Here is a 15,181-nt window from a genome sequence, read left to right as displayed (position 1 = left end):
CAAATATTTATCTCTTAAGTCTATAACAGATGGTGATCAAACTAGATAAACCTAGGTGGGGCCAAGTTGCTGGTTTTTTTCTTCAGCCAATAAGCAAAGGTTGTGGTGAAGAGCTTCATTTGTCACTTTAACGACAATAAAATCATAAGCCCATCTAGCTTAACAAGTTCAAGTGATTTAGTTTCATAAAGTTCTCTTAGCTAATTTATGAATAAAAACAAAAAAATCAAAGGGGATGATCCTTTTTTATGAAGACATTAGTCCAGTCATGAGTAACTTTCTTCAATAGGTTTGTACAAGCATTAAACTCAGTCTGAAAGAATTTCTCTCTTCCTTAATAAGTATGATTAATTTTGAGGTATAAAATCAAAGAAGCTAACCCAAGTTTTACTCAAAGATGGCATCTGATTTTTCTTTTCTATTAAGACAAAGGGACTAAATTATTTATTTGTGTTGCATGGAACTCAAAGCTGAGATCCTCAACTATATTCAACTAGCATTAGACTTTCCCATTGTTATCAAGATAGAGGACCACTTATTTCATTTGGGTTAGTCTGGAGCACTGGGTTGAGTTCTTCAAATATGTTTATCTTCTATCATTTAGATTGGCATCAAGAATCAAGTCAAGATCATTAAATATTTTTTATATATTTTATCATTTGGGTTGACTACGTGTTTAATGTGAGATCCCCCAATGAAATTTTTTTATCATATTACTATTTATCTTGTTTTATTATTTTGTATCATGCATTGTATTAAACAATTTATTTGTTGTGATTTTTTTTATTATTGCCATCACTGTCATCATGGATCATTGCCTTTAACACTGTGGAAGCTCGAAGAGGTATAACTTTGGGGCAATAGAGAAATTTTTGAAAAGTTCATTTGAGGGCACAACTACCTATCCTTGGAAATTTAGTAAAGTTCCTGGAAAACCACGAACTCGTTTGGAAAACTTATTTTAAAATTAGGGTTTTAAAATACCCATCTTTGGGAAATGTGAGTATCTTCCGTGGGAATTAAGTGCCATGCAAGGGAAGTAAAGTACTACTCGAGGAACTCTTTATTTGCAAGTTGACACTTTTTACAGATATATTGATGGCCCATTGTGTCTTTTAAGATCGCGGTTAAATGTTTTGTTTTTTAGTACCCACTTGTAGTGTCTCAGGATACTGATCAACATGATTTTTAAGACAGTTAGGATGGCTTGTATTCTTCCATGCCCCAAAATGGGGATCAAAACTGAGAGACTGCCAAAATTTCTACAGATTTTTACTTGTAATTAATTAAAAGCCCTAGAATTTTTAAATTATTAAATAACATAAAAATTTCAATCATTTGAATTTTAAAATAATATGTAAATTCAAGCTTTTAAAATTTAGGCTCTTGGAGTTTAAAATATCAAGGATCACAACATTTAACATTTAGGCCCTTAATGTTTCAAAAATATTTGAAATCTTGGGTTTTCGAAGCATACACTCCTAAACTTACAAATATTTAAGAATTTTAGCTTTAAATTTTAAGCTCTTATGGTCTTAAGAAAATATTTGAAGTTTTGAGCTTTCAAATTTAAACACATAGGTTTCAAAAATAATTTAATCCCGAGAGTTTTAAAACTTTAAAAGCTTGTCACCAGATACACAATACACTTCATTGTGAGCACTGGAAAGTGTCTTTTTAAATCTTAAAATCATAATATTTTACAAATATTTTAATCTCTGAATGATTTTAAAATTTATATAAACTTCTTGATCAACTCCTAAGTCAAATGCGATATTTTAAAATCTAAGCCCACCCTTAAGTCTTAGATGAGTACCACTTGAGAACTCTTGAGTTATGCATACATTAAAGCATCTATATAAGTAATCATTTATGCATATTTTCATAAAATTGCATGCGCCTCCTCATGTAAAATTCATATTAAATTCATGGCTTAAAACTTATGCAAGTCTTTAAAGCTTATAAATATAAAACTCTTTTAAGATATTTAAATATGTCAATATGTAAACTTGTTTGTTCTCTAGCCAACACATTAAATGCTCAAATACTAGGTTCAAGACTGATGTGGGGGTTAATCGGGTCGCCTTGTCTATAGAATAGGGTTATAAGTTCCACCCAACTAGTCCAATCATCCTCTTCATAAGTGATGGAGTTAATAAGTCTATTAATATCAATATAAGTGTTCAAATCTTGAAATAAGAATTTACAAGCCCAAATTATCTAGTCTAATCCTTCTCCTCATATAGACATGAGTCAACAGGACTTATTTCCTGAAATACTAAACTAAAAAAATTAAATGCCTCTTCAAACATAAAAGTTTAAAATGCTTAGATCCCTAATGATAACCGTGTTGATTGAATATTTAATCAAAGGGGTTAATCTTTTAAATTAAGATTTTAAAAGTATTCAATCAAAACATCAAAATTAAAATCATCATTAAAGACATAAAAACCAAAATTCATTTGCCCTCCATAACACTTTGTTAAGGGTGACAAAATTTTAATTTACTTTAGCTCACAAAAATCTATGGCAGTAGTTTTTAGAGCATCTGGTTGAAATGATTGGTGGTTAATTGCATGAAATGACATTCAATTGTGATATGGAGAAAGGCCTGGAAGAAGCAGTAAAGATTATTTTTCCAAATACTTAACATAGAATTTCCCTTCATTATTTGTGGAAGAATTTGAAGAAACTCTTTTGTTGCAATGAAAGTTATAGGCTTGAGAGCTTAGTATGATCAGCCACAAATGCATATAGTAAGCATGAGTTTAATATTAAGTTGAATGAATTATTTACTGTTAGCCCACAGGATCACTCCTATTTGCTCCATTCGCCATACAAATGGGCCAAAAATGATTTCTCACCAGATGTGAATAATCATTATAACACAAAAAATAACTCAGAGCCATTTAAATCTTGGATTGAAGAGGTGTGAAACAAGTCTGTAGTTGAATCTCCACTTCAGCAGGGTTGACAGGAGAGTTGGTTCCAAAGTTAAAGAGTATATAATAGCAGTAAGCACTAGAAAAGATCAATTCCTTATTAAAACTACAACAAAAAGAGAGAACACCTGATGTGGATATTGAAAAAAGCATGTGTACTTGTAAATTTTTGGAAATAAGTGGACTACCATGTATTCATGCAGCTGCATTTATTAGTAAATAAGGAACACCTAATGTGGCACGCTTATGTTGCAGATTGTTATTGCCTTGTCAGGTAATTAGAATGTATTATCATCTTCATATGAAGATTTAGATACGTGACACTAAATTCCTACGTTATATTCTTCGAGCAAGTCTATTAAAGTTATACTTCATGCCTCATTTACTCTTTTTTTTTTTATCTTACAACTCAATTCTTGCATGTTATTCAATTTTGTTATCATGATTCTTGTAATCTTCTATGTTTGATCTTACATTTAAGTTATTGTTGTAGTTTTCTTAGTTTGAGCACTTAAGGATGGTCTAGTGTGCATAATTATCAATCAAACTTTAGGTGTTAAATAAGTAAATGCATAAGAATTGTGTGTTATGTATGTAAATTTCCCAATAGGTTAGTTGATCTTAAATCTTTATTTTTTACAAAACATGGTGTGTTTCTTAACATAGTCTCTCCTCAATAAAACATAAGTTAAAACAACAGATTACTTTCACATTCAAGAGGGTTGCTCATTTATTTCCATGTAATATGATAAGTTATAGATTTTTGCTTATAGCTCTTTGAATATGTTTCCCAAATATGTATATTGATATCAAACACTGATATAAAACTTATTTATGAAAATCCAAAGTGATTTTTTTGTTGCTTTATTAGCAAAGTTCACTTCTCTCCACTCAACTGCTTACATAAACAAAAAGATATTGATGAAATCAAGGTTTGTTTTCCACATCAATTCTTTTTGAGTTACTGGAATATGATATCTTACACAAATTTTTTTAAAATGTTTTTCAAATTAAGCAGTTTTTTAACAAAGCTCTCACACATTGGACAAATCTTTATGCCAGCTATTACTAGTACAACATGACCACCTCAACAATGATGTACTCATTTTTAGTTCCAAAAACACTTGGACATACTTTTTGAAGTGATTGAGATAAAATTTGTCATGCTTTAGTTATGTTATAATGTAGCCTCTTATAGACTTCTAAGCTTCAAGCCATAAATATTTTGTAAAACATTTTGTCTGAAATTTTATATTGCTGAAGTAATTTATAAAAAAATATTAAAGCTTTAGTTAAGTTACAATTTTGCTTTTTATAGACTTAAATGCCATAAATGACTGTATTTACATGTTATTTAAGTTTTTTTGTTGTTGTTGATATAAAATGGCTTAAAAGGCTTAATATTGACTTTGCCGGGAAAGAAGCAATGGTGTGTACCTACTGATAATGTGTAAGTTGGAGTTCCTAGTACATTGAGGCCAAAAAGAAGACCAAAGAAAAAATATTTAAAATTTTTTTGGAAAACAATAGAAAAAAATCCAAAAAAGTTCATGCATGCAGTCGTTGTAGGCATTGGGGTCACTATAAATCTACGTGTAAGAACCCGCTGGGTCAGACGAGTAGGACTTCAGCTGATGTTGATCATATTAGTCCTCTATCCTACGAAGTAAATATTGAATATGTTTTGAAAGAGGAAGGAAGTGGAGTATAAACATGCACTTGTGACAAACTAACAATTTTTGTTGTTATATCTATTATAAGTTTTTTAGCTATGCTTTGGAGATATAAAAGTGCTCACATTTTTGGCCTTTTTACAACATTATGCATTTGTTTTGACATCCTTGAGATGAATTGATTTATAAATGTTTTTATATTTTTTTATTCCATTGCTAAGCTTTATAGTCATGAATTCTTATGTTTTTTTTTTGTGTAAATTGATAGAACTTTGTGGATAAAAATGAATTACCTTACATGCACTCGTTTAGCCACTTTAGATTTTACCTTGACATTTGGCTTGGCTATCAATTTGATAAAACTGGATCTTAGGTGATCTTATATTTGATTATGGAAGTTATCTCATTAAAAATGTATCTAGATTTGTGTTTGATAATGTGAATTTTGTGATGATATATGATCTTGATGATTTATGAGATTTCAAATTATTAAGAAAAAATATTGTTAATTTGTTGTGATCTCTTTTGTTATTGAAAATACATTTAGTTGATCTTGTTGCATGTAGGATAATTTTGGGGTATTTACCAAAGTGTTATAAATGTAAATATCAAACTTTGAAGAGTTAAACATTTACATACATAAGAATTGTTTGGTATGCAGGTAAATTTCTCAATAATTTTTTCTCATAGAGTTCATGACAATGGAAATGACTAATAGTCGTGGTTAGGCTGGAATGTTAAGAGGCTTTGTTGTTGCTATTTTATTTGCTTCCAAGTCCAAAATGAAATAGAGTTGAAAGGAAATTATATGGCAACAAAGGGTCTGACAATTACCTACAGGTTTTTTTGGCAACCTTTGTTACGATTACCGTATGGAAGCTTTTTTTTTGTTTGCCTCTTTTTATTGTTTAAGTTTTGTTGGGTTTGAGTTTCATTTTTTTTTTTATTGAAATGTAGTTTTTGCTATAATCTCTTTTCATTTGGGATGGGAAAAGTGTTGCTCTTTGAGTAGTTGCGTCGAACAACCATTTGTTTGTAATGGAAATGACACCTGAAGTTTTTTTTTTCTTAACAATTTCTCACTAAGAGACATGAATAACCTTTCTCTGCTATGTTACATTCAATTACCTAATAGTGCCTTTTTTGAAATTGGGAAGTTGAAGTCTCTTTAAAAACTAGAAGAATTTTATGTCAAGAGTGAGAATGATTAAATAATGGTGAAGCATACATGTCCTTGGAGCCAATGAACTTTGTATAAGTGCATGTCCTTAGCTAAACATGTGTGGCACATAATTCTCAATACTTACATATCTCGCATATGAACCATCATAATTTCTCACACCTATTCTTATGTGTGCGTAAACAAAAACTTTAGGTGTGATATATATATATATATATATATATATAAGAATTATGTGCTAGGTATGTAATTTTTTCAATTATTTGAGATAGCACTACTATGGTTTTTTTCAAAGAGTTTAAAAAACATTAACAAGGTTTTTACCTCTTTATATTAACTCATATTCCTCACAAAAGCACTCTCATTTGAAGCATATATGATAAGGAGGAAAATGCTTCTCAAATTAAAACCTTCACACACAATAATAAAAGCGAGGAAGATTTGCGTACATAATCATTTTTACATTCATCAAACATCAGATGGTATTTTATAAATAGAATAAAACAATACAAATAGCTTAAGGGAGACTTATAAAGAGAATGAGTAACTAAATGTCCTAAGTTTGTCATTACATTAAACCCAAAATACAGAAGTACAACACATTTGCAATTGATACAATAGCACGATACTTTTACAACTTCAACCTTCTGTAACCATAGTTTTTAACACATAAACACCAAACCAAATAACAAGATTTATAAATACAAACAAAATCAGTGCGTTATATTATCTGTCAAAAGGTGAATCATCCCTTTCATCAATCCATATAAAGTAGCTGCAGTCAAATTTTATTGAACTTTTAGGGCATATGTAAATTGCTCTCCCTCGATTGTTACCTTCATGAGTTGTAAACTCCGTGCATTAGAAATTGCAGTCATAATATACTTTGGGAAATCTGATGCCCTTGGAAGTTAATGATTGAGTTGAACTCATATTTCATAATGTGAAACTGTCAAAAAACAATTAAAATTTGTATAAGTATTAAAAAATAAGGCTAAATTTCATGGATGATGTGAAAACATAATTTTGCAGGCATTTACATTCATAGCACACAATTCATATGTTGATACATATCTCACAATTCAACTTTAATATTTAAGTACATAGTACTCAAATGTTTAATATCATGTAAAAATAATACTATTACCACATTTCCAAATTAAAATACACATTTTCTTGCACAACTTTAATGCACCAAAAATTTGAGCATGTAAATATGAAAGTATAAGTGAGAGATATGCAAATATGAAAGTATTGGAACAATATATTCTCAAAAGAAAGAAAAATCAAATCTCATAAATCTGAATGGAATATTTGGCTCCCAAAATCTCTAGCAAAAAAACTGTAAGAAGTTCCTTCGCACAATTATAATGAAAGGATCAATTGGTTTGTTTATGTCATAAATCATTAAGAATAGTAAATTTATAACTTAAAAATTTAAAATCCAACCTTTTTGCACTTTCATCGCTTGCACTTCTCTTCAAAAAGTAAATTTCAACATAATTAGTCATAAGAAGATATCCAAATTACATCACATGATTGGATGATTTGCATGATCATCTCATCAAAAGAAAAAAAGCCATTCAGTGTTATTAGAAGAAGCAACGAGAGGATAAAAAAAGCCGACTCAATTTTGTAAAAGCTATATCCTCATAATTTAACAGAAAGTATCATATAAATCACTTTTGCTCAATTTTGTTAAAGTTTTATCCTTATAAAGCCTCTTTCTTAAGTAATGATTTAGATTTTATAAGAAGAATAAATTTTATGGAGAATCCACAATGCCTCCACCTTTTAGAATTTATTATGTTGTCAATAAATCTAATACTCCTACATGAACAAAAGCACATATTATGATTATACGACCCTAAGAGCCAATCAAAATACCACCTTTTTTTTTTCACTAAAGTCTCTCATCAAACGGAAAAAATTCCCCGAATAAACATGATAAGTTGTAATATGAAATGAAAATTTGGTCAGATTAATTTTCTAACTATTTCTCCTTGTTCTGAAATGAGTGCACTATATGATTAATCAATTAAAACTTATATGGTGCTCATCTCAAAGCAAATCCAATGACTCTAAAGCCCATCCTAACCATTTTGAGTCAAAACTCCATGATCCAAATTTGTAATGAAAATGCAATTTCCATGAATAAAAAAGTAGAAATTTTTTTTTAAAAGTAAAATCAACCACGATTGTGCCAATTGCATTTCATTTCCACCCCATTTATAAATGTAACACCTCTAATAATTCAACAAACACAAGTTATTGAAGCTTAAAAACAACTTAGAAAAAATAAAAAAATGATTTTATCTAAGATATATTCTACAAAAAAAAAAAGAGTAATGACTAATTTGCACTTTTCATCATATCATTCTAAATTAGCAAAACTCATTAATCTATGGTTATGGAAGGGTAAATCATTGGTTGGCTAACACATTATGATTTGATTTAGTGCTAATTAGAAGAAGCGGCAAGGAAAAAAAATATAAAAATAAAAACATAAATATTGTAGATTCTACTCATTCGAAATGTATAGAAAGGAAAAAAAAATGTACTGCACTCACCAAAAATGTAGGAAGGAAGAAAGATACAATACTCATCGGAGAAAAAAGGAAGCAATGTCGCGGCTTCCGTCAAAGGAGGAGGGAACTCACTAAAATGTTATGAGGACTTTTCGCCCTAGGAGGAAAGAAAATAAATCAGTTCAGAAGATGAGAGTTGAGTTGCAGCAGAGGAGGAAGGTACTCATCGAAATGTAGAGAGCTTTTCGTCTGAGCAGAGGAAGCTTCGAGCCTAGGAGGAGAGCTTCAAGAGGAGTTTGTCGAGCTACGTGCAGGATTTTAGGGGAAATACTGAGACAACAATTTGAGATATTTCGAAATTCAAGCATATATCGTGTAATATCTGAGGATTGTTTTAAGCAGTAGCAGTTTCTCAGCTTTTTAGCTGTAGCTTAGTTGCCTCAAGATGCTGTTGCGGGAATGCTGTTGCGAGGAAGTTGGATGTTTATTTGTTGCAGATATTTGAAAACAGCTGTCACACAGCTGTTCATGGACACTGGACAAATGACCATTTTGCCCCTATTTAGTAATGCTGTTTGTAACTGAACAGTTATAGCCTCATAAATCAGAGAACCTCAAAACAAAACATAAATTTCTCCATCAAATACAGAAGTAGAGGGTGAAGGGAGGATGTATGTGCAATAAGATTTGGAAGATAATAATTGTTTAGAAACTATAATCAAACATTGAGTATAGAAATATAAAAGAAATTTAGTGGCATGTACGCAAATCCCTTCCTATTTATCTTGCCTTAGATTATGATTAATCAAATTTGTAAAAAAGGTTCATGAAACTCAAGGGATTCAAAGAATGAACGCAAGAAAAGAAAAATAAAAAACTTCAGAGAAAAAGAAGGCTCATTACCTCGTTGATGATTTCAGAGAGGAGCGAAAGGAAAAGGAGACTAGAGTTTTAATGCTTTTTGAAAGCCACGATCCCGTTGGTTCCCCCGAGTTAACTCCAATCACAACTACATTGCGAGGGTCCGATCAGGATGGCGATGGGTTTGGGAGAGACTATGAGATGGGGGGAACTGGGGTTGTGAAAGGGGAGAGCAGAGGGAATTTCAACAAGAGATGGGGAGATAGGCGAAGAGAGGCAAAGCGGGCTCGATCTGTAAAAAATCGAAGTCGAATGCGGGTCGCGAGACTCTTCCCGTAGCCGACGTTTAACCAAAAATGCTTCCAGTGATGCACTCTGGATGCGGTGTAAGTCCTCTCAAATGGGGCCTGTTTACTATAGGGACAGATTAAAAGTATAATTTCGGATGCTATCTACATAAAAAAACCTATCTTTTATAATTTCCTTGATAGCTTTCTAAACATTTTATTTCCCCCACCACCTTTAAAATAAAAGCTACGGGGTAAAAGAACGAAATTGCCGCTCGATCGCCTATCTTTTACTGAAATAAACTCGCGCAATTAAAGAAAGTACGAGACCACGGCTCGAGTGAAGAAAGAGAGCGTCCGGCGGTGAACGGGATGGAGAAGCAAGTGGACCGCTTGGAAAAGCGCTGACAGTAGCTGCGATTGAGAATTTAAAAGTTCGAAGTGATGGAGCTGCGCTCCGAAGAGGCCGTGAGATTGGTGTGGGAAGGGGCTATTCCTCTCCAGATCCATCTCCACGAATCCGAAGTCACAACTCTACCCCCTCCGCCACCTGTTCTGGTATATTCCCGTTCAAGATTTGGACCTTACTCTTTTAGTCACAACTCTACCCCCTCCGCCACCTGTTCTGGTATATTCCCGTTCAAGATTTGGACCTTACTCTTTTAGTCACAACTCTACCCCCTCCGCCACCTGTTCTGGTATATTCCCGTTCAAGATTTGGACCTTACTCTTTTTCAGAAAGTCATTGTTGCTTCTGAAGTCCAACATATGCTCCGCAATTTTTTATAACCTGTCAAGTCAGATTGGCGAAGAAATGAAAATGACTGTTTTTTTTGTTTTCAACTTATTTTATAGGTCGTTGGCATAGGTTTAGTTTAGACGTTTATACGGATAGTGATAAATGATATCAAATTTAACTTAATCTATTGTAATTTCCTTACTGGCCGTTAGGCCCAATAGATTTATTCCGTCCATTTATTGAAAGAGATATGAGGGCACTGACCTTTGTTTTTGTGGCTGAAACCTTTTTCTAGGAGAAGGAGGGGAAAGATAGAGATTGATTGCAGAGTATTTATTCTTCTTTGCCGAATTTAAGCTGCAAAATATGGATGTCAGACTTGTATACAAAGATTTAGCTGCTAGCGATAAGGTTCGGTTGACAGAATTGCTTCTAAATACTGAAGTCTTAATTTACTTTGGGCCTATGGAAAATTGTGGGTTGATGATGTGCTTTTGGTAGTTAGTTAGGGCGTATTGCGTTGGGGCAGTCTTCCTCTTCCAAGACAATGGTCTTGATCACGTGATTGTAAGCTTCAGAAAGATAACTTAAATAATTTATGATTATTGTTATTAAAGTTAGTGTGCATATTTTCCTTAATTTGCAGACTTGGAAATCTCTATGATTCATGGAGCAACATAAATGTGGATGTTATGGGGAGGTTCTGAGTACTCGAGGAGTAGTTTGGTGTGGAATATTATTTCACATTAATTAATCCTATTGAGAGTCGAATTAGATGGGTTGCTCAACATCTTCATCTCGTTGTTAAACTGAAAACATTGACATGTTATTGTGGTTAGAACAAAACTATTATATTGTCTTCTCCTTTCATTTGTAAGAAACATTGAAATAATATTCATATTTCGATGATATGACATATTAAGTTAATCCAATAGCTTGTGTAGCCTATGTTAATTTGTTTGATAGAGAGATTTTTTAATATGTTCTTATTGATGTGTTTAAAACATTAATTCTTAGGGATAACTCAGGCTTCTTATACTATGCCCCCTAAAAGGGAAGTATATTTGTTGATTTGTGTTTTAGGTGGATTCTTCTGTCATCATCATCCTCATAATTATTAGTTTTATCCAAATTACTTGTGGCTGGCTTTATGAATGTTGTTTCTCTGTGCATGCACATTGAGCGCTGCACAAAATTTCAACTATTGTTTGTGTAAAATTTGCTATGCAATTGCTAACCATCTTACCTTTGATATATTATTTTTCAGTCCAGCGGGGTCTTTCAATGGCCCTTCTCTATTGCAATGGCTTGCAAAGATTATTGAGGAGTTTCTGCTATTTTTTGTGGGTAGACGTTTATGGCTATCTGTTACTATTTTATAAGAAGAGAGTTGAGTTGATTTGGTTTGCTTACTAGCTCTACGATGGTTTAAACATGTGTAATAGCATTAGGTTGCTTAGGATAGGATGTATAGGGATGAAGGAGTCAGTTGGTATTATCTTCTTCATAGATTATTTAGGTTATGCTTTTTAAATTATTTTTAAAGTTCTAGGTCTAGAATATTTTAGTTTGATGGATAATTTTACCTACGTATAGGTTTAATTGGATCAATTTTGGGCTTTAGAGTTTAGTTAATTATTTACTTTGCTTGAGATTGGGTTCAACCCATATTTTTTTTCAAATTAGGTTAATTTAGGGTTATTTTGACCATATCACTTTGAGTGGAAGTGAAACCTATGGTTTGAATTACTAAGGGGCTATCCTATGTTAGGAATTCTAATGGCCGACTAGCTTATGATGACTTGGGCTAGCTTAGAAGGGTTTTAGAACTTGTTTGACTTAGTTTGACTGATTAAACAAGGTATATAGGGATTGACTAGTTTGATTAGGGTATGCTCAAGTCGAACTTGAGATGAATAAGTCGGGTCAGGGTTTGTTCCATCGAATTGGGTTAACTTTGTTGATCTAATTGGAGAATAGGTTGACTTAGTGCCTATAAGTGCTAACTTTGTCTATTTAGGGTTGATTTAGTTCATTAGGGCCACTAGGTTTGGTTAGGGTTCACCAATCTCGACAAGGTTACTTGAGATGGCTAAGATTCATTAGTAGACCTCTCAATCTATATTGACGTTAGGCTAATCCATGAGGTAAAATAAATGAGGCAATTTTCATCTAAACTTGGTTTAACTCATACTAGGATTGGCCTAGGCATATTTGAAGATAAGTTTATGCTAGAGTATGGTTTAAGACAAATAAAGTGGCTAGCAATGCGTTTAACTTGACAATTTTTTGTTCATACATATAGTTACCTTTTATAATAAACGTGTCATTGTCTTAGGTGAATTATTGGGCATAATAAATGATTAAGTAATCTTTTAGCCACAACTGGATTTTAGTCGGTGACTTCATAAGTTGCGTGAATAAACTTTGTGATATAGCTTCTCCAGGACTCCTTATTCTCTTGCTCAACATAAAGGAGAATATGTGGGCCTTGAGTAGCCTCTAAGGTCTCAAAATTGAGCATTGCCAAATTTGTCATAAGAAGATAAAATACTAGGAGGTAGCATAGAAGGAGTAATCGTTGTGCTGTTAGAAATACTCTGAACTCCAAGAAGAATCCGTAAGTGTCTAGCATTGTTGCATCTTTGGAGCATCTTAAGTGCTCTATTGGGTCAATCAGTCTCTCACTCTATTGGGTGAATTGGCTAAGGGAACTTGAACTTTGGAGACATTGGTTGCTCTAATATCTCCGTATTTATGAACATTTAGGTGAACTATATCATGTTGCTGATTGCAAGGAGTTATTGCTTTTTTATAATTTTTCTGGTTAGCAAATTATCTTAATAAGCTTACATGCCTTTATCTACCTTTTTTATCTGGAACAGTGTGCTAGGAATAATCAAATCACCATTTCTTATTGCTTGAATGAAAAAAACATGTCTATGCAAACAACTGAATACTTTTGCTTGAGTAGTTGTGTAAATTAACATGGTGTTTACTTGCGTTGATGTTTCTCTGGTACTGTATGGAATTCCCACTTCCATTCAAAGATGGAATGGCTTTGATGCATTTATTCTATTGTTTTCAGAAACTTCTTGTCTTCCATTCAATCAATACTTTCTTAATAAGAGCACCAAATGTGAGAACCAAAGATTGAATGTTCTACTTTGAGAATATTTTAAGGATAACCGCATGTAGATTCCTCAAGAATGTGAGAGCAAAGAACGATGTTCGAATGGAATTCATGTACACAATGAAAACAAGTAGATTTAAAAATTTTAATCTTATAACCTAATCCATTGTAGAGTGGGGAAAAGAGGTTTTACTAAGCTCTTAGGCAAGGTTCACAAACACTTGCCAAGAGAATAAATTTGGGAGAATGTGTCCCTGGATTTCTCTCCATTTTGCTTTATATATTCTGTTTGAAGAAATTATAAGCATTACGAAAAAGTTGTTGGTTGAATTGTTGCACTTTTTATGATAGACATTTTATTTTGTTAATTATTTTAAAGTGATGGTCTACTTTGGTCTTATAGTTAGTGCAAATACATTACCTAGTCCTAATGAATTTTTGGTTGAAACATCCTATCACTTGAATCCATCATATTGTTGCTCAAGATATTTGGTTGAATTTAGGATGAATCCTATCCAATACCGCCATGATGTGTATTTATAATTTGCACTCATGATCTTTTATTTGTGCATCCATTATGGGACCCATAAATGGCTTGGATTCGATCAGACAGAACAAAAGATTAAGTGGTTCTATCACTCTTCATTTTGACCCCTCTCTCTAATCAAAATAAATTTGAATAAGGATTGACAATCCAGTTAGACATATTTTTCATCAATACCTATCATGATTTTATTATTCATGATTGACCGAGCAAAAAATTAGTCAGCCCATATTGTCATAGAGCATAATCACTCTTGTATGATTCATAATAATTATAGATAAAAAATTGTATATAGTTTAAATCATCAAAATATATTATAAAACTTCTATGAAACCTCATTAAAAATTTATACATACCATCATTGTTTAAAATTGCCCAATCTGAGACACTCCTTAAGGCCCACCTCAACTCAATTCAACAAAAAAAATGCTTTGAGGTGCATACCTCAAGTAGCTCAAGCAGGGGGATGCTCTTCACATTGGTTGAGGTACCCTTTAAGGCGCACCTCACCTCAATTCCCGAGGCATGTGCCTCTCACATTTAGTTTTTTACCCCCATATATTAGATTGGACGAATACGAACCAATACCAAAATCTCACATGCAGAGCTTTCCTCTCCCTATTCAAGCTTCCCAGCATTACTGCCTTCTGTTTGCTACCGCGGCAATCGCTTGCTGCTCCTGTTGCCACTCCCTCTGCTTTTATTGCTATTGCCTCCAATTACTCCTGTTGCACTATTGTTGCCTGCTGCGTCAACTTTTGATTATTTATTATGTTCTTATTTATATTATAGATGTTATTATGTTGGGCAATAGAAGTGAAAGAAATCTACATTACTAAACTCATCTTATTTCTTACTTTGATATTTTATGTTATACTTTTATTTCATGTTTTATGATAGTTTGATGACAATCAATTGGTATTTACATTATATTTTTATTTTGTGCAAGTTGTTGCATAATAATTTATAACTTAAGCAATTTGTTATTTTTTATCATGCTAGAACTTTAATAGGTCTTTCTTTAATATAAATATAAGTTATGATGCTGATGTATTATTTTTATCCCATTATTGTTACTTACACAAATTTAAAACTAAGAGGCTTAAGCCTCACCTCAGGAATGGAAAACACCTCAATGCCCAATCACAAGATTTTAGACATTGAATGCCATAAATAGTTCTTGATTTATATTATATTATATTATATTTTATTATTATTATTATATATATATATTATATTATAAATATATATTATTATTATTATATATTATTATATTATATTATATTATTATTAT

At 32.2% G+C, this 15,181-nt stretch overlaps 1 protein-coding gene across 2 annotated transcripts in view; it reads left to right on the top strand.

Moving 5' to 3' along the window:
* Positions 1–9,731: 9,731 nt before the first annotated feature.
* The window catches only part of LOC110021131 (autophagy protein 5-like), a 32,767-nt gene continuing 27,317 nt past the window's right edge, over positions 9,732–15,181 (top strand). Inside the window, exon 1 of one of the 2 annotated variants that reach the window (XM_020719485.1) lies at positions 9,732–10,029. In XM_020719485.1, the coding sequence (XP_020575144.1) occupies positions 9,916–10,029 (114 nt within the window). In that variant the 5' untranslated portion in view covers positions 9,732–9,915. Of the gene's footprint in view, positions 10,030–10,537; positions 10,622–15,181 lie in introns of those variants that run through there. The other variant, XM_020719486.1, reaches the window with a different exon arrangement.

This window comes from Phalaenopsis equestris, unplaced genomic scaffold, assembly GCF_001263595.1.
Source record: "Phalaenopsis equestris unplaced genomic scaffold, ASM126359v1 Scaffold000122, whole genome shotgun sequence".
Classification (NCBI taxonomy): domain Eukaryota; kingdom Viridiplantae; phylum Streptophyta; class Magnoliopsida; order Asparagales; family Orchidaceae; genus Phalaenopsis; species Phalaenopsis equestris.
This window is presented reverse-complemented; position numbering and strand designations above follow the sequence as displayed.